The 24,597-nt window shown below is 37.4% G+C and overlaps 1 protein-coding gene across 4 annotated transcripts; it reads right to left on the reverse strand.

The window, feature by feature from the left end:
- Nucleotides 1–1,307: 1,307 nt before the first annotated feature.
- Nucleotides 1,308–21,860, reverse strand: kansl1l (KAT8 regulatory NSL complex subunit 1-like). 4 transcript variants are annotated; one of them, XM_028435714.1, is made up of 15 exons: nt 21,727–21,860; nt 17,990–19,002; nt 12,998–13,145; nt 12,269–12,415; nt 12,093–12,196; nt 11,272–11,476; nt 10,998–11,178; nt 9,906–10,028; nt 9,607–9,750; nt 7,205–7,299; nt 6,951–7,069; nt 6,032–6,086; nt 5,840–5,952; nt 4,771–4,897; nt 1,308–1,947 (listed from the first exon to the last, which is right to left on the reverse strand). In XM_028435714.1, exons 2-15 carry the CDS (start codon nt 18,958–18,960, stop codon nt 1,750–1,752), a joined length of 2,730 nt encoding a protein of 909 aa, XP_028291515.1. In that variant the 5' UTR covers nt 18,961–19,002; nt 21,727–21,860; the 3' UTR covers nt 1,308–1,749. The 4 variants fall into 4 exon arrangements, with proteins under 4 accessions (XP_028291515.1, XP_028291516.1, XP_028291517.1 ...); XM_028435715.1 differs by having other exon boundaries at nt 7,205–7,293; nt 21,551–21,789; XM_028435716.1 differs by having other exon boundaries at nt 5,840–5,919; nt 21,551–21,789.
- Nucleotides 21,861–24,597: the final 2,737 nt, after the last annotated feature.

Genomic DNA, 24,597 nt, shown 5'->3' on the forward strand with positions numbered 1-24,597 from the left:
TATTTATATTAAATGTTAAAACATTTAAACACCCACTAAAATAAATAAAAAATATTCATAAAATTGAAGGGACTATTATATTTTTATGTTAAGGTTTCCATTTTGATCTCCTGACATGTTTCGACTGTCAACCGCCAGTCTTTGTCATAGGTGTCTGCTGATTGCTTTGATGTTTCCTTTGAAGTTTCCTTGTCTTCCCCATATAAGTAGCAATTCCAGCAACATTTTTTTCAAATTATATGTTAAGATTTCATTTATTCAGACAACTGCTCCTTAGCTAATCCAGTTTGATCGCCTAACATGTTTCGACTGTCAATTGCCAGTCTTCATCAGAGGCTTAAGCTGATGACTTTGATGTTTCCTTTGAAGAAACAGTCGTCTGAATAAATGAAACCTTGACACACTATTCAAAAAGAAGACAAAAATAGTCTTGCTGGAATTACTACGCGGAAATCAAGGAAACTTCAAAGGAAACATCATAGCAATCATCAGACACCTCTGACAAAGACTGGCAGTTGTCAGTTAAAATCTATCAGATCAACGTGGATTTCCTGAGGAACAGTTGTCTGAATAAGTGAGAGCATACTATTCAAAAAATATTGCTGGAATTTTGATTATATTTCTATCTACACATTACACTTGCTATTAACTGGTTTGTTTCACACTAATAAACATCCTTTGATAAATAAATAAAGGATGCCTCAAATTAAATTACAGCCCCCTTAAGGTCAATTTTCCTATTTCACCAGTAGAGGTCAGTCGTGTAACTGTTTTGATTTCATTACATGGGGTGTCAAACTCATTTTAATTCAGGGGTCAAATACCAAGGAGCCAATTAATTTCAAATGGGCCACAGTTTACAGGCAGGAAAACCAGAAATTTTAACAACAATATCCAATATGGTACAGATCACTTAAATTTACTTGATTTTGTGAATAATTTTGGGGAAACGTTGTGGAATAATTGGACAAAATTAGCAGGATTTGGGAAAAATTTAGCTTTTCAACAATTTGCTTTAAAAAAAAAAAAAAGAAAAAAGACGACTGCCATCATGTGATATAAACATGTGAGCCCTTCGCAAATATTGTAAAGTTTCATTGAATTTGTGTATTTTGAGGTACTGCATTATCTAAAATCAATTTAGCTGATAATATATGTTTTACACATTGATTGTTCATGTTTTTTGTGTCATTTTTTTTATTTTTGACTTCTTCCTGTGGGCCAAATTGGATGCTCTAAAGGGCCAAAATTGGCCCCATAGGCATTGAGTTTTACGTCAGTCAAACACAATAACAATTCATGACATTATTATTTACTAATGTTTATTACCATTTAAAAAAAATATTTATAAAATCTCAGCATTACGCCTTTATTTTTTACATATAAAGACAAAAAGACAAACAAAAACAGCAACCTACCGTAAAAGCCACATCTTTGATCTAAATGAACAATTTAATACAATAGTGTACAACAACAGATAAAATAAGTGTCACTAATATGAATGACTTGCTATAGATTTTACTCTATACACAGTACCTTAAAATCTAAAGGAACTTCTTAAATAGGTTTAGATCTACTATAAGACATAAGTTATATAAAAAATATTATGAAGTATTTTATTATAAAAGCATGTATGGAATCGGATGATTAAGTTATGTCATTCAAGTAAGGTTTCCATTTGTGCTTCCTGTTGTAAGCAGACGTGCAGGTGATTAAATGTGAATCTGAGCAGAACATGAACGATCACATTCACTCTGGTTTTCCTTGAGATGCGAGTCCAACACGAGACGAGGGAGCTGGGGAGAGGTGGGAGCTGGAGTTCTTTGGTACGGAAACCATGATGGAGTCCCAACCTTCTGATGGAGCTTCATGCAACCCATCTGACAGCAAAAGGGCTTCCTCAATCACATCTAAAGGAAAAATTCGGGGCTTCCACGGTGTCCGAGGCTGCAGGACAACAAACAGAAGAGAACATGTCATTTAGTTTCTAATAGCTTCATTTAGTTGGATTTGAAAGCTAAAAACACAAAATGTACAGAGATTGGTGGTCCTAAGGTGGTTGAACACAGACATGAATACTGAAGAACAGTCATGTGGAGACAGGGTCAGCAAAATGATGGCCCAATGTTCTATGAATCAGCAATAACCACATTTATTTATTTATTTATTTATTTATTTATTTATCTGAATAATATTCACTGTTATCCAGGAACTGCAAAAAGCGCTTTATAAATAAATGACTTATACTTAACTTTATTATTATTTTCACCCTAGTATATAGTCATCTTAAATATGTAAATCCTTGTTTTAATCAGAAATAAAATGGGTAAAAAATGACCAAAAATTGGTGGAAAAAGTGGTGTGAAATGGGATTTTAAGAACTGCAGAAATTAGTTAAAAGTTGCAAATTAGAGTGGCCAAATATGGACAGAAAAAGTGGTAAAAAGGGTTCAAAGTGTCAGTATTGGCTTAAAAGTGGGAGAAGGGGTCAAGACAAAGTCAGTGAAAAAACTGCAGAACAATTAGTTTAAACTGGCAAATAATGGGAATGACAAATCGTGAATGTGGTTAAACTGAAAAAAAAATAACGGTGAAAAGAGGTTAAAAGTGACAATAATGGGTCAACATATGTGACATTAGATGGGCAAAGTGGTAGAAAGGGTTTATAAGTGCTGAAAATATCTTGAAAGTGGAAAAAAAAAATGTTCAGAAAAGGCATTGAAATGTATTGGAGAAGTGGCAAAAACAGGAGTAATGCAGCAAAAAAGATTTTGGTGTAGTTGCTGAAATTGGCCTCAAAGTGTTGAAAAAAATTATTCTTAGTTTCTTTAAGGCATCTGGTGGCCCGCTCCCAGTGTCTCGCAACCCCAAGTGGGATCCTGACCCCAAGGTTGAGAACCCCTGGAAAGTATATTGATGATTTGTATGCTATGCTGTATATCTACAGAGCTAAACAGCGAGGCGGGAGGTTCTGATTGGACGTGACTGAATCCTTCTTCAATCAGAGGCGAGTGGCTGAGATCACCTCCAATCACTCAATGATCCCAGTGAACGAGAGCATCCGTGTGGGCTCTCAAGGACTCTTTGAAGCTTTACAGCTCCACACACAACGAGTGGGTTTTTATTTGTCTTTTCTGCACAAGGATGAACAACATAGTGTTGAATGTAAGAGAAACAGTAATAATGATCCTTCAGACATGGTCATGTTTTAAAACTATAGGTTATAGGGCTGTGTTCAATTTGCCCTGAGTTTAATCCATTTTCACAAATTTAATACACAGTAAAATTCACCATAAAAAAGGAGTTATCATTCAATAAAGAAAAAAAGATCAATTGGATATACAGTTAATAATTAGGTATGACTGACTGGATGTTATGTTTTTTATTCATTACTAGTCATTATTAGAGATAAAATCAGAATCATTAAACACGGGCCGTGATGTTAAACTGTCTTTTGTGCCAAAAGATGGTAGTAACATGAGTTTTATCTTTTGAGTGTGGTGTGGGAGCTGTGTCTCACATATGGGGAGGATGTAAATTTTGGGACGCATCATTAGTAGTGTTTCTTTGAATCAGGGGGTGTTTTGGCCTTTTTAACTGTAGACACCTGCATCAAAGGTGGCCAGCTACAAGGTGATCAAGCATGAGCTTGCGTCCCATAACTATTTGCCACTCTCTATCTGCAGCTTTGGGCCACTTAACACTCGGTCTGAGCCTTTTGATCTTTTTCTCCCTAGGAAGTGTCTGCTCATTGATCTCTTCCTTTGATGTTCTCTATGGCTGGGTGGAGTCCTCCACCGGCATTTCTGCGGTTATACCAACCTCTTCAGTGACACCTGTCCCATTCCCAATCATGAGAAGCCTGGTTGTTTTATTGGCGCAGCCCACGGGATTATGCAAGGCAGTGGGCATACTCTTTGTTGAGTCAAGCCTAAAGTGGCCGCTTTAGGTGAGCTAGAAATAAGCTAGCTGCTAAATCTGGTACGACCACATTGCAATTAATAAAATATAATGACATAGTATTAGTGTACAGAGGTGGCAGTGTTGGGAAAAACATCAGCACAGTAGCATCAATGTCACAATTAGTGCTAATCTGCCATGTTTTTGACTTTTCAACAACTGTTGATCATCTTAACTATTACCATCTCTGTCATTTGTTGGTAATTTACACACAATGATTAATGGTTTCTCTGTCAGTTTTATTTTCTCCCCCAGGCCGAATTGTATGCTCTAAAACAGTCTTTCTCAAATGGGGGTATGTGTACCCCTAGGGGTAGGCAATGGCACTACAAGGGGTACTTGAGAAAGAGAAAGTGGAAAATGAACAAAGAAAGAATAAAAAATATGGGGTTTTATAATGTTTATTTCTCGCTAAAAATGATAATCATAACAATGATGATGTAAATGATCTTGATTAGAACATGAAGTGAAAATACAAGGGACGGTCTTGGTACCACACCAGGCGGGAGATAACCGGAATTGATAAAAACTATAGAAATAAATCTATTTATCAGACACTGAATACTGTTTCATTCTACTTATTTACAATGGAATTCTTTAAAATGTATGTTAATACTGATTTATTTCATCATTATGCTCTATAGTTGTTTTTCATAGTATTCTGAGCAAAATGTTGTAATTGGACAAATAGGGTACTTGGATTCAGGATAAGAGAAAGGGGGTACTTGAGCAAAAACAGTTTGAGAACCACTGGTCAAAAGGGCCGGATTTGGCCCCCAGACTTTGAGTTTGGCACACGTGTTATCTTACCAGCCACTCGTCCTCCTCCGACGGCGGCTGTTCGTTGACGTCCAGCTGAACGGAGCTTCTATCTAAAAAGCTCTCCTCTCCTAATGTGCACGTCCCGCCCCCACAGCCTGACATCCTGCTGCCTGAGCTGGGGTGGAGAAAACAAGCGCAGTCCGTGAGATCCAATCAGAATGTTTACTATGAAACAGCTGCACAGATTTACACAGTGTGACTCAAACTGGGTTAAAAAAATGTGCCTTTTGCTTTTTTATGATAAAAGAGCAAATATGGCAAACTTAACTGATAATTAGTTACAATTATGGCACATTACCATTGTAATTTTAATTTTAAAAATCTGTTGCTGTCGTAATCAGATAACTGTAATTGTCATGAAAATTCTATAAAAATAGTCAAATATAATTTAACACTAAACTGCCATGTTACAGTTCTATGTACAGTTCTACACATATGTAGTTAATAATCATTAAAATATGTTTCATATCAAGCTTCCCAACATTTTACCATTTAAAAAATTATATAAATCAAGTAATAAACAGACACAAAAAAGACTCAGACGCCCACACCAAAAATATTAAAACCTATATTTTCATTGATTAGGAAAACAAACAAGGTAACCAATAGATAGGAAAGAAATTAGATGATAGACGTTTGTTTTTAGTGTATTTTACAGTTGATGCTAACAGAAAGCTAACACAAGAGGAAGATTGACTTTTATTAGGGTACATAGTTCAGGCTCTGTAATTGTGATTAATTTTAAATTAACTTTAGTAATTGAGAATTAAATTGTAATTGACTTTCTGAGGATAAAAAATGATCATAATTGAATTGTAATTGAACATGGGTAATTGAAAACATAATTGTAACTGAAAAATGTAATCGACCCCAACCCTGATGGCAAACACTAATTAACATTTAATAGGTTTAAAAAAAAAAAAAGCACTGCATTAGGTAAGAAATAAGACTTCTTGTGTTTGTGTGTGTGTGTGTGTGTGTGTGTGTGTGTGTGTGTGTGTGTGTGTGTGTGTGTGCGTGCGTGCGTGCGTGCGTGCGTGCGTGCGTGCGTATCTACCCAGTGGGGCGACTGCAGCCTTTCCTCTTTCCCCACGATGACCAGAGGAGTTTCTCTTTCAGCTCCAAAGGCTCATGTCTCTGAGTAAAGGTTTTATCACTCAAATCCTCCTCCTACACACAAACACAACACTAAAGGAAATGATGGGGTTTTTTTTGACAAAAAATCTAAAGACTTGAGTCCAAACTTTACCCTTGCATCGTCAGGGACGTCATCGTGGAGTGGATCCATCTCAATAACTCGCCAACTGTAACAAAGACAGTATCATTGGATGACACAAAGAGCATCAGTGTTAAAAACCAACTCAAACCACAAGGTTCACCCCCGGTCAGGGCTGCTCGATTACAGAAAAAATTACAGTCACAATTATTGTAGTCATCATTGAAATCACAATTATTCAAACGATTAATTGTCCACCAAAAAGTTAATTATTTTTTGTACAAAAAAACCTAAAATATATTCTTTAAGCATAAATAAAATCCTTCAAACAATAAAATCAAGTATGTTCACTTTTGCACAAAACAAAACACTTCTTGCACGTGATGTGTCGTTGCTCTAGGTCTTCATCATCAAACCCAAAATGTTCTTATATAAGATAATTTGACTTGCCTCGCTTGTTTACCAAGCGTTTTGCTGCGTTTCTCCTGCCATGTTTCAAGACCACGAGCAACAACTTTCCTCATGTTGGCCTGGAGGCTAGCTTTGGCTTTGAGAGGGGTGGGGTGGAGGGGAGGAGCTTGCATGTGCGCAGATTAAACAACATGTGTGTGCCAAGCTTTATTATTTGTAGATGTCCAAAATAGTGGGTTTGTTTTATTTAGCGAATAAAACATATGTAAAATATAATAATAAATATATATATTTATATATATATATATATTTTATTTTGTTATTTTTGTAATCTTTGAGTGTAAAAATCCAAATCGTAATCAAATTTTGATTAATTGAGCAGCCCTAACCCTGGTTTAGATCCAATGTCTGACTTTCCCCTAATTTGAATACATACAGTTAGAATTTACATCCATGCAAATGCCATGTAATACCAGATGAAGAAAGTCTCTATAGAAGCAGGACAGTTTGATATGAACCAATAAACTACTTTATTCCATACCTAGGTGTCACAATGTGTTTGCACTGAAGCTTCTCCACTTTCCTCAATGATATTGGCAGGAAAACATTGTTGATGTTAAACACACTCTCACTCTCCACCTGGTGTTTGCGCACTAAGCCCTGGATGGAAATGTGGTTGAGTGAAGGAGCAACGGTTAGACAAAGTGACAGCGCAGTACAGTTTCACTTCTGAATGAAGCATAATAAAGACTGTTTACATCATTAATAATGATGAAGCGACACTGTGTGAGTTACCTGCACGCTTGGCTTCAGTAAAACTTGTGCTCGACTTTCCTCGAAATCATCAGAGCTTTCAGTCAGATCACAGAGCAGATGTGAGATATCTTCACCTTAGTGTACACACACACACACACACGCACACACGCACACACACGATCATTAAATCGAATGTTCTCAAATTAACAGGAGTGGTATTAAAGTGAAAATCTTTACAGATGAGAAACATTGTGTAGCCCAATTGCCAGCTTCATGTTCAAAACAGAATAAAACTAGGATATTAATTCATCGGCACCCTGAAACGGATATCGGATTCAAATTTCTGCATTTCCGATTATTTATTTTTTTCAATTCATTTTTCATTTATTCATTCAATTGTACAATACTCTACATATTATATTGAAGGTTAAAAATAATGTAACCAATTGGTTAATAATAAATGGGTCAGTTTTTGTCATACCTACTGTTGCTGACTATTGATCTCTGTTTGAGTGACATCACTTGATCAAGCCTTTTCTAATATTCCACACTACAAAATAAGTAATTGTAATTTTTTTATTGAAGAAAGAAAGAAAGAAAGAAAAAAAAAAGTATGTATGATTCATGTTGATATCGAATCAATATCGGTATCGGCCGATACGCAAGGCTGCAATATCAGTATCATGTCGGGACATCCCTATTCATTTATGTTGGTGGATCTTTAAAACTCACCTGTAATGACTCGTGTAGTTACTACAGTGCAGCACTAATACAGTGTACTATAGTGATGCACAATATTATCGTTATCAATATCGGACGATATTAGCTTTCAAATCGGTATTGGACACTAGGCCGATGTATTTGACAGATAAAATAACAGGCTTTGCTTCTTTCATCAACACAGACATTATAAACGTAGATGCCTCTTCACTCGTGGAGAGGCGTGGCTAAGCACCGCCATTTTGTGTGTGTGAAGCAGTCTGCAGGAGTGCTTGTAAACCAACTGTAATAGTATTGCAGTAGTGCATATAAATGCCAATATAAATGCTTATATATGTATATTTCTCCTTCCCTGCTTCTCAGAACTCTGTTTCCCCGTGTTGTGTTTCTCCACAGACAAGTTCACAAACACTTTTTGTTCTCACACATTTTCTCCACCAGTGTCAGACAGTCTAGTAACATTTTCATGCATGTGTCCTGAGCTCTGTTTATGTGATTAGCCAATAGCAGCCTTCAATTTTGTATTCTATAAGAAACTGTGCTTTTACTGTATGAAAAATGCCTTTTCTTTTCATGAGAGACCACTTAGTCTGTACCGTTTTTATTCATGCCAGAGCTCTGGAATAAACTCCACTAAAGATCTTTTGGCTCATTATTGATTTTATTTCATAAGACATCATGCATGCTCGAAGAATTCCATAACACAACGGAGGTAAGAGACAGTGAACAATCTCAAAGTATGAATTATTCACTGAATTAAGCAATTTCCAAAAAATCTTTTAGTCCATTTTTAGCTGTGACACAGAATGCTTGGATCTTATAACAAATGTAGCTTATTCCGCTCAAATACAAAATAGTAGATCAGTAGGTAGTAGATGTGTTAAGTAGGACTTCTTTTTCTCCTTAAAGCTGATATCCGGAATTTCTGAGAAATCTGTATGATTCTTTTGAAATGTGAAAAAAATACCTAACTAGTCTTTTACTATGGTCTACTGCCGGTGGTCATTCATATACATTAATGTATATAAGTCCCTCCTTCATCCTATAGACCCTTATACAAATGGAAATGATCGCTGAGTCTGCCCAGCCAATAGGCTTCTACTTCCTGTTTTTGAGACTGTCAATCAAAGTGAATGCAGAACTGTGCACGGAAACAACAGCAAACAGGTAAATATGATTTTGGCTCTTACCTGACCTATAGACCTATATCAATGCGACCTTGTTATGTTCCGTGATGCGTGTGCAGAAAAGTAGAGGCGTGGCTTCTGGTAGAATGCAGAGGCAGGGGGAGGAATTGGAGCTGTTGAGGGCGGGACATCGAGACGTCCTCTCAGAAACTCCGAATATCAGCTTTAAAGTAAGTTGAAGTATTTTTCTTATTTTGCAAAAGCAATGATTACTGATGTTAAAAGTTTTCAGCTTTGTCTTAGGTCTGCATTTGCCAGCGGGCAAACATGATAAAGAGTCTGCAGAATAATTCTATTTGACAGTTTCACTACAGAAACTTGTTGATCTCAGCAAATAGGGGTCGAATATTGATATTGGTTTTTGGCCAAATTAGTTTTAAAATATTAGCATATCGGATATCAGCCAAAAATCTAATACGGTACATCCTAAAGAGTTCTTGTGCTTCTGATCAATCACCTGCTGCAGCAAACCCTCTACTCAAATTCTTCACCATATAATATGAAAACATTGAGTGTGTAAACCTCAGCACTCACCCATCGCTCTTTGGATCTGTCGTCGCTTTCGTTTCTTCCGACTATCTTTACTGTGCTGACTGCGAGCTGATCCTGACGGGCCGATAGGCGACAGGTTCGTGAACCTCTTTCTGTGATGTTTTACATACTGCTTGTGTTTATGGCCTGTAAACATAAAGAATTAGCAGAGCTTGGCATCTATTGACTCAATAACAGAGGCAAACAAACCGAATTATGATTTTTTTCAACTTCGTTTTGTTGTAAAATCAGTGATAATCATTGTCCGATCTCGATGACACAGAACAAGTTGTTGTTCTTACTGTTGTGGGGGGTGGAGGAGGCTCTCTGGTGTCTAGCTGGACTTGGTAATCGGCTACAGCCAATCAGAGGCCTTAGAAACCATACCTCTCTGCCCTTCCGTGATTGGTGCAACAAAAGTTTATCTAGGGAACACATTTTAATAGAAATAATTTACATTCACAATGCAGCTAATGGATTACACTTTCTCACAAAATTATAATGTAATCCAGCCTCCAATCAGACTCAATATGGAGATTAATGGTTCAAGAAATTAAACAATTACATAAGGGTCATTCCATGTCATTTCAACAAATGGCCCACGCACTTTGGTCTCAAAAAATTCTGAAATTTTTACCAGTTGTTCCGTGATTATTCAATAGGCACACTGTACATTTTTTGTTTGATCGGATAGATACTTTAGTGGGGGAATATGTCAAAATTTTTGCTCGTCCCTATTTTTCTTCCATTTTCAGCTTCCAATATCTCAGAAACAACACCACATAGGAAACAGATATTTAGTATAGTAATACAGCTGTACCTACTCTCGTAGAATATAGAAAAATATCTGCTATACATCCTATCTGGTGGACATGCCAGCCCCTTAAAATTTGACAAAAGAGTGTCTGGGTGTAGGGCTGGAACATGTTTGGGCCTTCAATAAACTACTTTGCATATGCCTCCGTTCCCTGTAATATAATCAGCTTTGAGCTATGTATATAGACTATTCACATCACTAATGATTAGTCAGATATAAGCATTGGTTCTAGGGTGACAGTCTATTGAAATCCGAAATTTTTTTTTTTTACTATTTTCATTGGCCCATATGTGCATGTGGTAAATAAACGTAAGAAAAAATCTGATCTCTGCTTTAAATTATAATATAAAGATGACTTTTTCATGGGGTATAAAATATTGTCTTTATCGACTTCATTTTTTTTTTGGACCTCAACTTTATTTTACTACTCGCAAATATTAGCAATACTTTACATGAGGTCATTGTAGCTTTCACTTGTAGAAATGACATGGAATGATACATAAAATGACTTGATTATTTTCTACAAATTTGGCACGAGTGAAACATCAACACATGCTGCTGCTGTTGTTTTTCCTACCAAGGGATAAGGAAGGCAACAGGTGAGGTTTAGAGCTGAAGGAACTACAGGAGCTGGAGGACAAGATGCTGCTGGAGGAATTATGATCAGAAGACAACACTACGGAGTCGCACCGAGAACAACACAAACAGGAAGACGGGGACGGACAGGAGGAGAGGTCAGATCTCACACATCCTGAGTCCTAGAGCACAAAGATAGAGAAATTGGTCGTGATACAATATGTAGTTTTTTTCCAACACATTTTCACTCATCTTTTTATAAGAATTTGTCTTACATTGATTGTATCGTGAATGGTTTGGTGAAGTAGCCTGTTGGCTTTGCAGGGGTTAAAATTGAACAGTTTAGGCTTTTGGTAGAAGACCAAGGGTCGGGTGCGGGCACAAGTGCATGATGAATCAACTTTGAAGCTTCTTCTTCTGGTCCTAAATGCGTTTCTCTTGTTGCTCCCGGACAGAAAAAGATCCCTGCTTATCTGAGCCCTGCAGGAGTAAAAATGAATATATTGTTTTCTTTAGTAAATGTTTTTTTGTGTGGGGTTTTTCACTATAAAGTTGGTTAAAACTGTATTTCAATATATATGTTAAGGTTTCATTTATTCAAACAACTGTTCCTCAGGAAATCCACTATGATCTCCTGACTTGTTTTAACTGACAACTGCCAGTCTTCGTCAGAAGCATCCGCTGAACGCTTTGATGACAATATTTTCAATAATATGTTAATGTGTTAACATATTATTCAAAAAGAAGTCAAGGAAACTTCAAAGGAAACTTTTAAAAAAAACATCAAAGGAAACATCAAAACGATCAGCAGTCTCTGATGAAGACTGGCAGTTGTCGAAAAATGTCAGGAGATCAAAGTAGATTTCCTGAGGAACAGTTTTCTAAAAAAAATAAAACCATAACATATTATTTAAAGAGAAGACAAAAAGAATCTTGCTGGAAGTATTTCAATATAGTAGTTGTACACACGTGTTTAACAATTGCAAAAACAGGCACAAATCCAAGGGAATTGAAGCACAAATTGGGTCTAATTTTTCATTTTTTTTACCACGAAAAATGATTTTACAGTAAAAAAAATAATTCAAATCACTCATACCTTTTGGAGGTTTGATTTCCCCTCCAGGTGGGCGTTTGTTTGGAGGGCGGTGAAAAGCCAAAAGGAGGCATCAGACTGTTGACGATCTGGTTGAGCTGGGCGCTCTGAAATAAAACAAAAGTCACGAGTCAGATCGATTCAAAGGGTGAAATAAAATCCTGCGTGGAGCCTCTCACCTGTTTCTCTATGTTGTGTAAAAGACGAGTCGGGCTGCAGGGTTCAGTGTCAGCGTCTGAGGAGGTGAAGGATATGCCTGGACTCGCCATAACATGTGACCGCTGGATCTCAGTCAGTGGTTTGTAGTCTGCAAGCACCACACCGCTCTATAGGAGACACAAATACTTCAGATTCTCATTTCATTATCAAGCTTTTAGTTATTCTAAATATGTGTGATAATATAATGTTAAGGTTTCATTTATTCAGACCACTGTTTTTCAGGAAATGTACTTTGATCTCCTGACATGTTTCAACTGTCCTTCAGAGGCTTATGCTGATTGCTTTGGTGTTTCCTTGACATCCACGTAATAATTCCAGCAAGTTCTTTATGAATAACACGTTATGGTTTCATTTATTCAGACAACAGTTTTTCAGGCAATTTCCTTTGATCTCCTGACATGTTTCGACTTTGACATCCACATAATAATTCCAGCTTTTTGTCTTCTTTTTGAATAATATGTTATGGTTTCATTTATTCATTGATAAAGCAATCAGCAGACACCTCTGAAGAAGACTGGCAGTTGACAGGAGATACTTGTCAGGATATCAAAGGAAATTTCCTGAAAAACTGTTGTCTGAATAAAAGAAACCTTAACATATTATTCAAAAAGAAGACAAAAAGAACTTGATGAGATTAAATGTGGGATAATATATTTTTAAATCACCCTTTTCTACGACTTCAGTCGTACCTTGTTGGAGCGTATGTGCTTGTAGACCCCGACCAGGCCCTGTATCCTTCCCTCCAGTTCAGAAAGACGCAGCTGCAGCCAACTCCATCTGCTGCCCAGCTCTGCTCGCTCCTTCAACCAGTGCCTCTCCCGGTCATAGCTGTGGCTTCTGCAGACAGACAGACGGACAGAGGACATTTACAGTACTACCAGGATCTCAGTCATAACAGTCACAAACCTATAATATATCTTTTAAAAAATCAATTGCATGCATATTGTAAAAATTCAGTGAACATGCAATTATTCTATCAACTAACTTCCAGTACTTTTCTTAATGTGTGCACGGTAACAGAATAAAAGGCCAATACGAGACCAAAACTGATGATTGTGCGCCTACAGTAATATATTAGATGATGGTGTCATCGCTCAGCTGCACAGAAAGCCTGATAAACAGCTACTTTACAAGTAGCTGTGTTGGACCAGGATATAATCTAAAACATGCAGGACAGGGGCTCTCCAAGGTCGGATTTAAGAATCTCGGAATTACACAAATGCCTTTTGATTAAATATTGTGACTTTGTAGATGCCTACAGATTGATAAATGTCTGAGTGTCATTGGATGAAAAGGTTGACATAAAAGTAGAAAGACGTTGCCAAAAGGTTAGAAGAAAATAATAAACGAGTGGTGTTAGTCAGTGTTGGTGACCAGTATTGATTTTCTCTCCTATTGATCTTCTGTTCAATGACCCACTCTTCAAACACCTTATGTTCTGTGTACCAACACCAACAACAGGGAACCAGGGTAGATTCTCTGAAAGCACAAACCTCATTTAGACGACGGTTGACTTTCTGTGTTGTGTTGTTTCCATGACACGAGTGTGTTTAGTAACCAATCACCTTCTTTGCTATAGCGTGCATGCATGCAGTTGGCTGTCAGTGGCAGGGCAATGGTTGCTATGGCAATGATCTTGGACCTTGTCTAGAACAGCAAAGAACCCCCCACCTCTACACACACACACACACACACACACACACTTCAAACACTTCAAACACTGATGTATGGGAGGATCAGATACTGTGCTTCCTTTTCTCATACGCTTTGATACTACAAGGTAGACTTCATAATGTATAATCAAATACTGTACATCAGTTTCTGTTGGTTGCACCAAATTACACAAAAGATCATTTTTTTTTCCAAGTCGTAACACTAGTCGTACATCTGTGTGTGTACGCCCTGTGGCTCCTTCCATCTGTATAATGAGAAAATTCTTGAAATATTTGCCAAGCATTCAGTGGGAAAGGAGAGGACGGAGTAGTGATAACTGCATTCTGTATGGAAAGCTGCATTATAAAAACGGAATGTATTAGATCTTATTATAATATTCACATGTTTGAGTGAAATTGCATTTGCAAACATCTTCTGTGAGATTTGATAACCAAGTCGGGGTTGGATGACTTGCCTGCTGCAGCACGTAATTCTGTTCTAAATAGTCCTCTGCTTGAGTACTTCCTCATATCACCCACACAGGGATCACATTTACTAGGTGTGTCTTAATCCACTTTCATAAAGAAATGTACAAAAGGCTAAACGCAACAAAAGCAAAAGGTGTAACAGGATTTTTTTTTTTTAATCTCTCTTGCTTGGTATTTTCATCTGTCTGACAACTTCCACATTTTCTCCAGAGGAGCAGTGACCCATGCACTCCTCAGTAGAAAGTCATCCTGTTTGAGGAGGAAGCTGCCATTAAAAACCTCCCCGGGGAAAAAAGACTTAAAAAAAGAGCACAAAGCATCCCTCCGTGCATGAGAAGAAACTGTAAAGGGCAAACTGTTACCTCAGAGACAGGCACTGCAAAGAGAACAAAAGGGCGCGCTGCACACAATCAACAGCAGACACATAAAAATAAACACTTTTATTGCCCTAATTTATAAACTCATATTAAACAGCAGAGTGTAAGTCAGGTCTTACCTTAGAATGATTATCTATTGGTTAAGACACTGGTGCGATTAAACTGTTTTTGAGGAGGATTTTTTTAATCTTAGAGGTGAGCTTCACTGCTGGTGAGGCACAGATTTTTATCACAATTAGTTTTACAAACAAACACAATAGAGTAACTACAGTTACAATTTGATGAAATTAGATTTTCAAAAATGAAAAATGTAGTTTTTTTTTTTATGGTCTTACTTCCATCATCGCTGAATCCCTTCTGGACAAAAGTGTCCATTATGACAATATTCATTTTTGAATGAAACTCAATATATTAATAAATTGCAACATGTGACAACGTTATGTTGGTGATATAGGGAGAGCCAGCTTTCCTTACTGTGTTTATGATTTCTCTTACTATGGTCTTTATATTTTGTTAAGCACACAGATGACTTTCTTGTAATTTGCACTATATAAATAAAGTTGAGTTGAGTTATATTTGAACGAGAATTGCAAAAAATTAACAATTTTTAATGGAATTTTTTTTTTGTTAAATATATGTGGAAAAATGAAATATTAGTGGATGAAAGTTGAATTGGCAATCATTTTTTTTAATCATTTGTTCGTCTCTGCGTCACCTACACTGTACCCTTCCCGTGCATGGGCTTGATTCCAGTGCCTCTAACTGACACACCTCCAGCGTCTCAGAGCAGACAGAAGCACTTGTTTTTCCATGATTTTGAGACCTAATTTGATATACTTAGTGATATTTTTCATCTTTCAAAGTTGCCCCAGTGGTGTGACTCATAACAAACTCATAACACAAATGTATTTCTGCTTTACACAGACTTTTAAAAAAGAAAACTTATTTAATTAAGTTAATCAAACATATATTTATGTTTGATTAACTTAATCAAATCTAATTGATTAGTTTTTTTTGGGCAACAACTTTGCAAATTTTTTTTTTAAGTAAAGTCAAAAGCTTATCCTTTACAGTGCAGGTGACGCAGTGTCTCGCCTATCATTGATAAACTTATAAGTTGACTTCGATAAATTAGATTTGATTCGTAAATCATATCTAATTGATTTAAGTCAACATTATTTTGTTATTTTTAAGACAACAAGTTAGCATGTTTTAAGGAAAGTCACATTTTTATTCTTAACAGTGTAGCAAACATAACAGTTTTTAGTTGCAATCTTGTTTGTATGAGAAACAATTGATAAAACCGTATGTGGCAAAGCTCCATGAAGTTTTTCCTTTTACTAACTTTTCTGCACCGCAACAATGGACAGAAAAAGCAGAGGTAATGGGAAATTTAACAACAAGGGGAACCTGTGGCTTTTTTTCTTGTTTCTTTTTGCTTTATTCCCTACGTTTGGTGAGTTCAATCTGACAGAACCATACGAACAGCTGTGAGAGCAAACCCTGTACTTATACCAGTTGCACTGTAAATGTCACTATGGTCCAAGAAAAACAAGCCTGGAAAACTGGAGACACACTGTAGAGGAACTTTATAAAACCATCAACTGACATTGAGAGAAAACAAGGATTCCTTGTGTCATGATTTGTTTAAATAATCCAGTTATGCTTCATGTGAGTGCACACGCAGTCTCCAGTGATGGAATGAACCACTGCATGCTAAAACAAAGGTCAGTGGTTTGTGAAGAACAACAATGTCGTCACAAACGCATGCTTTGGTAGTGACGACGCGATGGGTAAGAATTCCACAAGTTGTTCGGTATTAAAATATCAGATATAGTTTAAATCTAGCTCTGCTTGAAGAGTCTAACATGTGCTATGAGGCTCTGTTTTTATCTCAAGCGTTTTAATTCAGCTGTAACAACACGCTCTGCCAGCCACATGCAGAGGAAACGCTGTAAACACATTAAGATCAAAGTAGGGAAACACATTTGAGTTTAAAGTGGAAACTATTTATTTAGAAAGCTCGTTTTCTGTCTAGGTTTAAAGCTTGGTATCTGTGCAGGTTTCACTTAGGGGTGGGGCCAATTACAATTGTAATGACAAATGAAAAACATATGTTGCTGTTGTATTAGTAATTGAATTGTAATTGAGTTCAGATCTTTAATGGGTTGTTTTGTATGTTTTTGTAGTGATTTTGTTTGTTTGAAGCAGAACTAAGTAACTTGCGCTTAGCGCTCCCCCTAAAGGTCCCTTTTTGGTTATGTCACTGTCGTAAAAACTCTGCACCCCACAGCTACATGCGCACCTTTGCTTTCCCAAGACAGTAGCAATCGATCACTGAAAAATCCTAATACAACAGTGACACTGAGGGTGCTTTCACACATATAGTCCCATGAGACCATGTGAACAGTATGAGGAAGAGAGACAAGTAAAATAAATGATGTGGGAGTAATACGGAAGGGAGTGTGTGATGTGTGTGTGTTTGTGTGCTGACAAAGCGGCTCTGAAAACGGATGGATGGATATTTGTGTGTGCTGCCTGATGGAGCGCTGCGTTGCGAGTGTGTGCGTTTTTGTTGCCGCGACGACAGTGTGTTTGTATTGGGCTGCCGTAAAACAGTACATCTTGCCACCGAGTCGGAGGCAGGGAAAGTTGCAACTTGCAGGTGCTGTTTTCTGGCCAGAGACAGCAGGGGTGATGAAAGACCCCCCAATCACCCCATAAACACTTGTATTACCCTCACAGGGACTACGAGAAGAATTTATTAAGGTGAAAAAGTTACTTAGTTTTGCTTTAACTGTTTGTTGTGCCTGTCTTTGTTGTCATTTTGTGCATTATTATAATCTGTTGTATTTTTAGAATTTTTTGATTTTTTTGTATTTTTTTGTACTTGGTGCATTTGTGTACTTTGTGTGACTTCTTGAATTACAATTTTTGGGGGTTTGCTTTTTTTGGGCCGCCAAAAGTTGGACTGAGTGCCACATGTGGACCCCGAGCCACCACTTGCCCATGTCTGTATTAAAGGCTCAGTAATTGTGATTATTGCAATTGACCTTTAGTAATTGAGGACATAATTGTAATTGACTGTCAGGGGGAAAATAATATTCGTACTTTTAATTGTAATTGGGAAAAATGCCGGTCAATGTAATGTAATTATACTCACTTGGGTGAATTATTTCCATCTTTCCTGACATTGTCCAGTTCTTCATCTGAGCTGCTATTGGCTGTGGCCTCCGAGTCCAACGCCTCCTGTAGTCCTCGAAGCAGCACCTGGCTGGAGCGGCTGAACTCCCTGACCTCCTCAAGTGAACACGGCTGCTTTTGCCATGAAAACAGTGCTTTTCTGCTTAGTTTTGAGTGTTGTGGACAACGGTGTGAAGGAGAACTCAGACATTGAGGTGAAACCTTTCCCCTTTGACAGTGTTCCCTCAGTCCCTCCAACTGCTGGTTACAGTGCTTTACTGTATGCTCCCCCAGCAGAGTTTGCAGTCTTCTCTGCAGCTTCAACGCTCGCTCATGTAACTCAGCCTGCCTGGAGAGACACTGCTGCTGCTTCACAGCTGTGGATGGCACATGATCTATAGCCACCCATCTGTGCCAGGTTTTCCCAGGAGGAGGACGGCCCGTCTCAGTTATTTCTGCGTGTGTCAGTGAATCCGGTGTTACTAACAAAGCAGCGCAGCCCTGAGAGTTAATCTCCCAGTGGGAATTTGAAGGGAAAACACGAGAAGAGTGAGGCATATTAGAACCATCTGGCCCGCATTCGGGCACCGTTCTCTGCTCATGTAGCAGACACGCCTCCTGTCTATTGTGCTCAGGAGCAGGGACTGAAAACATGCCCAACACACCTGGGAAAGCAGAGTTCAAGGGATGGGGTTCTGTAGGAAGTGGTGAAAACTCAACATTTCCTGGGTCGTCCAGGGTATTCAGCAGGAGGCATGAATCCAGGAAGTGAAACGAAGACAGATTCTGCCACATTTTCTTCAGGTCTCCATCTTTAATCCAGCTCGTATCAGGCCCCAGATCTGGATTATAGTTGGTTATTTTAGTTTGGTCCACTGTGACAGAGGCAGGAGGGGAAGAGAGGTGGATCCCATGGCTATTTTTCAGCATTTTAGCCAGAGCTGGGGCCATAGCAGTGATGAATAATAGAAGGTGCTGCACGGAGTAAATTATCTGTCAATGAGAAAAACAACTGTTAATGGGTTAAAGGATTTTTGCTGCATGATATTTCATAAAATGGACATTATTGGGCAAGGTTTGCATGAATATTACGATGGGGGGAAAAAGAGAAATACTTTCAAATCTTGTACAAGACTATAATCTATCTATAAAAGCAAGGAATATATGTCTGTCTGTGTATGTGTCTGTCTGTCTGTCTGTCTGTTCCTCAAATATCTCTGCTAATCAGGCTCAGAGTGACCTGAGACTTTCAACATGGCTGCTGCTTGGCTCAAGGGTGTGCAACGTCGGATTTGTTTGGACTGCAAAGACACGTTCATAAAATTGTCTTCAATGCAACTTTGCAGAACAGCTCAATGTTGACAGGTAGTCATGGTTACTAAGGCTACAACAGTTAGTTGACATAATCGATAACGTCGACTACAAAAATTTGTTGAAGCAGATTTTATAGCGTTTAATCTTGTTAACAATAACAAAGGATAAAAACCGACACGAGGCCATTCCTGGTGCAGGTCCTTACATGAACTGGGGGGGGGGGGGGGGGGGGGGGGGGGCAGTACCACTCCAACCTGACCGTTTCAATGCTGGAATTTGGAAAATACAAGTGAGGAAGAATGGACCAAAATGGTGAAGAAGCCCGAAAGCTTCGACCTAAAGTTTCTAAAGTGTGGGAACATTTGAGCGAAGATAAACCAGCAAAACAAGTTAGATTTCCATGGTAAGCTCAAGCACCCCGTAGCTGGTGTTCCATGTTCTTCATGTCCAGCGGAAAGGTGAGATTATAAATCACGTTTACGTCTCAAGAACCTTTCAGTTTAATCACATGCAGATTTGTTTGTTAGCCAACAAACTGTGATAGAAATAGTTACTACGTTCGTTTAGTGCTCATCTGTCAAAAAACTACAGAAGAAGCTTACTAAGTTAGCAAATGCTAGTTCAGTTTTGTTTATGCATAATTTACTTCACTAAACCTGCTTTGAATTAAAATACCTTGTTTTCTGTTTATACGAGCAGTAATTATGAATAGTATAAAGATTTCATCTACTATCAATTGTGTAATTTTATATAATATTGATAAATGATTAGATTTTTCTTAACTTGTAGATAATCTGATCGTTTGTAAATAGGTATTTTATTGTGATAAACATATATAATCTTTAAATTGTGAACTCATATACATCTTTTTTTTTTTTTAATAGTGCTCCTAAGCAAAGGCGTTAGGATGAGTTTGTCATGAGGAGAGGTTCATGCACCCCCCAAATGGCTAAAGTACTAACAGAGAGCATCCTGAATATGATAAGTCATTGATATGAGACCAATATCCATGGCTGATGATGATACAGACCTTCCATCCAGATTTTTTTTAATTAATTTTTCTTTTAAAGTGTTTATGAGTAGTTGTTCAAGACCAAATGCACTTTGTATTCAAAAATATGTGCTTCAAAACAAAAACAATAATCGTCATTAGTCGAAAAAATTATTGATAGATTAGTTTACTACAAAAATAATTGTCAGTTGCAGCTCTGATGGTAACTCAGGACAAGCTGAAAGCTGCGTAGAGTCTACAGGAGTGAGTGTACAAAGGGCTTTTAAAAAAACAACTAAAGTGGGTCTAATATCCTATATAATAAAAGTGACAAACAAATGGAAGAAAAGATGTTGATATGGGATTTTTTTTTTTTTTTTTTAACAGAAATTGGTTAAAATGTGCAAATTAGAGGGGCCAAAAACTGACATAAAAAGTGGTAAAAACGGTTCGAAGTGTCAATATTGGAACAAATAGTAGGAACAAGTCATTTGAATTGGCAAGTAATGGGCATGACAAACCGTGAATGTGGTTAAACTGGAAAAAATAAGCATGATATATGGTTAAAAAGGGTAAAAGTGACAATAATAGGTCAACATTTGCAACATTAGGAGGAAAAAGTGGTGGAAAGGGTTTATAGATAAGGAAATGTATTGAAAGTGGAAAAATTTGCAGAAAAGGCATTAAAATTTAATGGAGAAGTGGCAGAAATAGGAGTAATGTAGCTAAAATGCAAAAAAAAAAAAAAAGGAGCAAAAATATGTCAAGAAAAAGTAATAAAAATAGTTTAGAATATGACAAGTTTGGTGAAGTTGCAGAAAGAAATGGAAAAAATACGCAAAATTGAGCTTGCGACCCCAATTGGGGTCCTGACCCCAATGTTGAGAACCCCTGACAAATAATTAAAAAAAAAAAAAAAAAAAACTTTTAATGATAAAGTGCTGTAATAACTTAGTAATTATTAGTATTAAACTAGTTAAACCTTCTGGTTAAATCTTTTCTTGCTTACCGTAACCCTCCACACATCATACTGCTGCTCTTCTTAAAGTAGTACGACAAACAAAAATCTGTTAACTGGCGTTAGTTTTATAAGTAACGGATGGGACACGTCCAAAGAAAAGTCTCAGATATAATCAAGCAGTTTTCCAACAGTGATAAACACATTCACTACATACCACAACAATGAGCGTTGGCTGTTAAAAACAGTTCGGAAAAAAATCAGGCTTAAGCACTCACCGCTCAACCGCTACCTTCGCGTTCCATTTTCAGAGCCGTTAAACACCTAAACGTCGCATTAAATCCCGGATAGTGAGAGTTGATGTCGAAAAGTGCTTGTAAATCGAAAAGAAATAGATTTTAATCTCGTTTAAGTGCGAATCTACGGTGCTGTAAATCCATTTCTGAGCCGTTACCTTCCCACTGCTTTTCCCGGACAGCAGACGGGAATAAACACAGCTGAAGAAGGAAGGGCGGGGCTACACTGGTGATGCCTTCATGGACCCACCTCAGACTCGGACGTTTTGCTTCTACACAACGAAAACATCAACGTACACTTCTACTCAGAGATTGGTGTTCGACATATTAAAAACACAAAACGAAAATATAACAAATACATTATGAAGTATTACAGAAAAACTTGTCTGTGTGATCTGCTTTGAGAGTCAAACTCATTTTAGGTCAGGGGCCAACTATAGGACCAGATTTATCGCAAGTCAGCCACTTTTTTTTTTTTTTTTTTAGCAAAGAAGCATTTTCAAAAATATGTAGCCCTAGTTTGCACTTCCATTTATAAATTATATATAAAGTATGGAAGGCACCAACAACATCTTCACTTCAAAATTGATTAATTTTGTGACCAAATATTGTGTAATTTAGGACAATTTTGTGAGAATATCCAGGATTTTAGAAACAGCTTTGAGTTTATTTGAGATTAAAAATGCCTGCAGTCATTTGTAATAAGCACAGAACAACTGTGAGCACTGCAAATAATGTGAAGTATCATTTGAATAGTTCATTATTCAGGGGCTGCGATATCTACAACTGAATTAGTTGGTAATTTACGCAATGACGGGCAGAATTTTATGCTCTAAGGGGCCGGATTTGGCCCCAAGGCCTTGAGTTTGACACATGTGCTCTAAATTAATTCAGCCAAACTCAGGGAGATGTGTCCAAATTAGGAGTAGGACGATATATATATAGTGCAATAATAAAATATCACGTTGCGAATGGTATCATTGCAGGCCAAACAAATCCGACGTTGCACACCCTTGAACCGAGCAGCAGCCATGTTGAAAGTCTCAGGTCAGTCTGATCCTGATGTGCTGAGATACTTGACACACACAGGCACACACACACGCACACACACACACACACACACACACACACACACACACACAGACAGAGGTTCCTTGCTTTATAGATAGATAGAAGATAGATAATTCTCACACAAAATGATCAAAAGGGTCCACAAGAACTTTAATGGATAACATAGTTTTTACAGAATTTTCCCCAAAAAAACTCCATATAAAGAACTTTAACTTTAAAACATATTGTGATATTAAGTAACATAACATAAGCATGAACAAATGATAAAATATTCGAGACAAAACCATTCTTCGTCACTGATATTCAATCGAATGCTATCTAAAGCCAAACCATAAAAGCAGATCGTGCAAACATGAATTGGAAGCCAGATAAATATGTGTGCAGAAAATCAAGGATGACAAAAGAAGCTTCAAAGGCTGCTTATAGATATAAAAATGTATTCACCATCAAACTAAAGATAGTGGAGGAAGGCCCAATAATCAGCAGCCAGGTGAAATAATCCATCTTCCTTATTGATTGTGTGTTTTTTTTAAACATCTCCTTCCAAGCGTGGTAATGTAACATTTTCTAAAGTAAGACCTGGGATTTATTTGCATCATGTGCAAACTAGGTCAAGGAAATGAGGCGTGTGTGTGTGTACGTGTGTGAGATCACTTTTAAAAAGGAAGAAGGATGTATGGTTGACAAGATTCCAAATAGCATCATTTAGGCTCATAAAACTAAGAAAAAGACACTATATTATAGCAAGACAAAAACAAAATGATCAAGTTAACTCAATATAGATGTTAAAGGAATAACAAGAAATAAATGATTCATCATGGTTGAATGAAGATTACAGTTACTTATAAGTAAAAAAAACAGATTACTATATATGTAGCACAGTTAGCAGATACAAAGCAAAAAAATGACATTTCCACAAAGTAGCTCTTTGCAGACTGAGGTTCTCCACAATATTGTAAAGAACACATGTTTGGCGATTTGCATTGCAAGCAAACAAAATGTGCAAATAAGCCATAATGGTTCTTATAATGTGAGACGCTAGACTACATTATGTAAAGTGCACCACCTCATGCACTTTGATTTATTTTTACATTTTTGGTCATCACAGGAATTATTTAATAGATCCCAATTTTTTTAAGAGTAGATATCACTTAAAACGGTTACACAAATTATACTTTGTTTTACTTTACTCTAACTACACCAGGAGATAATCAAACAGCCAGAGATCACTGAGACATTTGATCTTTTATTACCTTATTAGCTGATTCACTGGTGTGCAGATTCACATCATTTGTTGCCTTGTTAACCCCACACAGTGCTTTAAGTCCCCTGAACACATCAGCTGCTCTTTGCCTTATTACAGTCTGACTGGTGCCTATAACGACTGCAGTGGCTGAAAAAAATAGTGCGTTAGGTAAAATAATCACTTGAGGACCAGAGATTGCTTCTGGGTGGAACTTTACGATAAAAGTATTTGTGACATAGTAAATGTAGTAGAGGAGATAAAAAAGTCCTTCCACGAGTCCAGCAACGGCGATTCGGATCTGACATTTCATCTTGGGGCTGGTGAGGCGACTGGCACTTTTTGCAATGTTTCTAATGTGTTTCCCCAGGTAGTGGGCTGTTGAAAAGATGGAAACAATCATGATCAACATGCAGAGAAACAAATACAATTGGATGATAACGGTAAAAACGTCAAACGTATATGTCATTCTGTCGTTCAATCCAGCCACTGATTGGTTGTTAGTTTTGCTGAATAAAGTGCCAAACGTTGTTACATTGAGTACTCCATTCACTAAATACAGCATCGTGTCACCAATCAACAGCACATAGATGACTGACTTGAGGTTCTTCTTGGTCCAAACCATCAGAACTCCCTTGGCAGGCACGATGCTTGAGTAGTAGCAGAAGTTCAACCAGACATGACATGTCATGCAGCAGTTTGTATACAGTACCAA

Source organism: Gouania willdenowi, chromosome 21 (genome assembly GCF_900634775.1).
Source record: "Gouania willdenowi chromosome 21, fGouWil2.1, whole genome shotgun sequence".
Classification (NCBI taxonomy): Eukaryota; Metazoa; Chordata; class Actinopteri; order Blenniiformes; family Gobiesocidae; genus Gouania; species Gouania willdenowi.

Bases quoted from the DNA above. Each gene is read 5' to 3' on its own strand.
- kansl1l (XM_028435714.1), bottom strand. From the start codon at position 18,960: ATGGCCCCAGCTCTGGCTAAAATGCTGAAAAATAGCCATGGGATCCAC. The intron at 12,416-12,997 runs GTACGACTGAAG...TGTCTCCTATAG, and splicing joins AGCACATACGCTCCAACAAG to AGCGGTGTGGTGCTTGCAGA. The intron at 12,197-12,268 runs GTGAGAGGCTCC...GTTTTATTTCAG, and splicing joins TACACAACATAGAGAAACAG to AGCGCCCAGCTCAACCAGAT.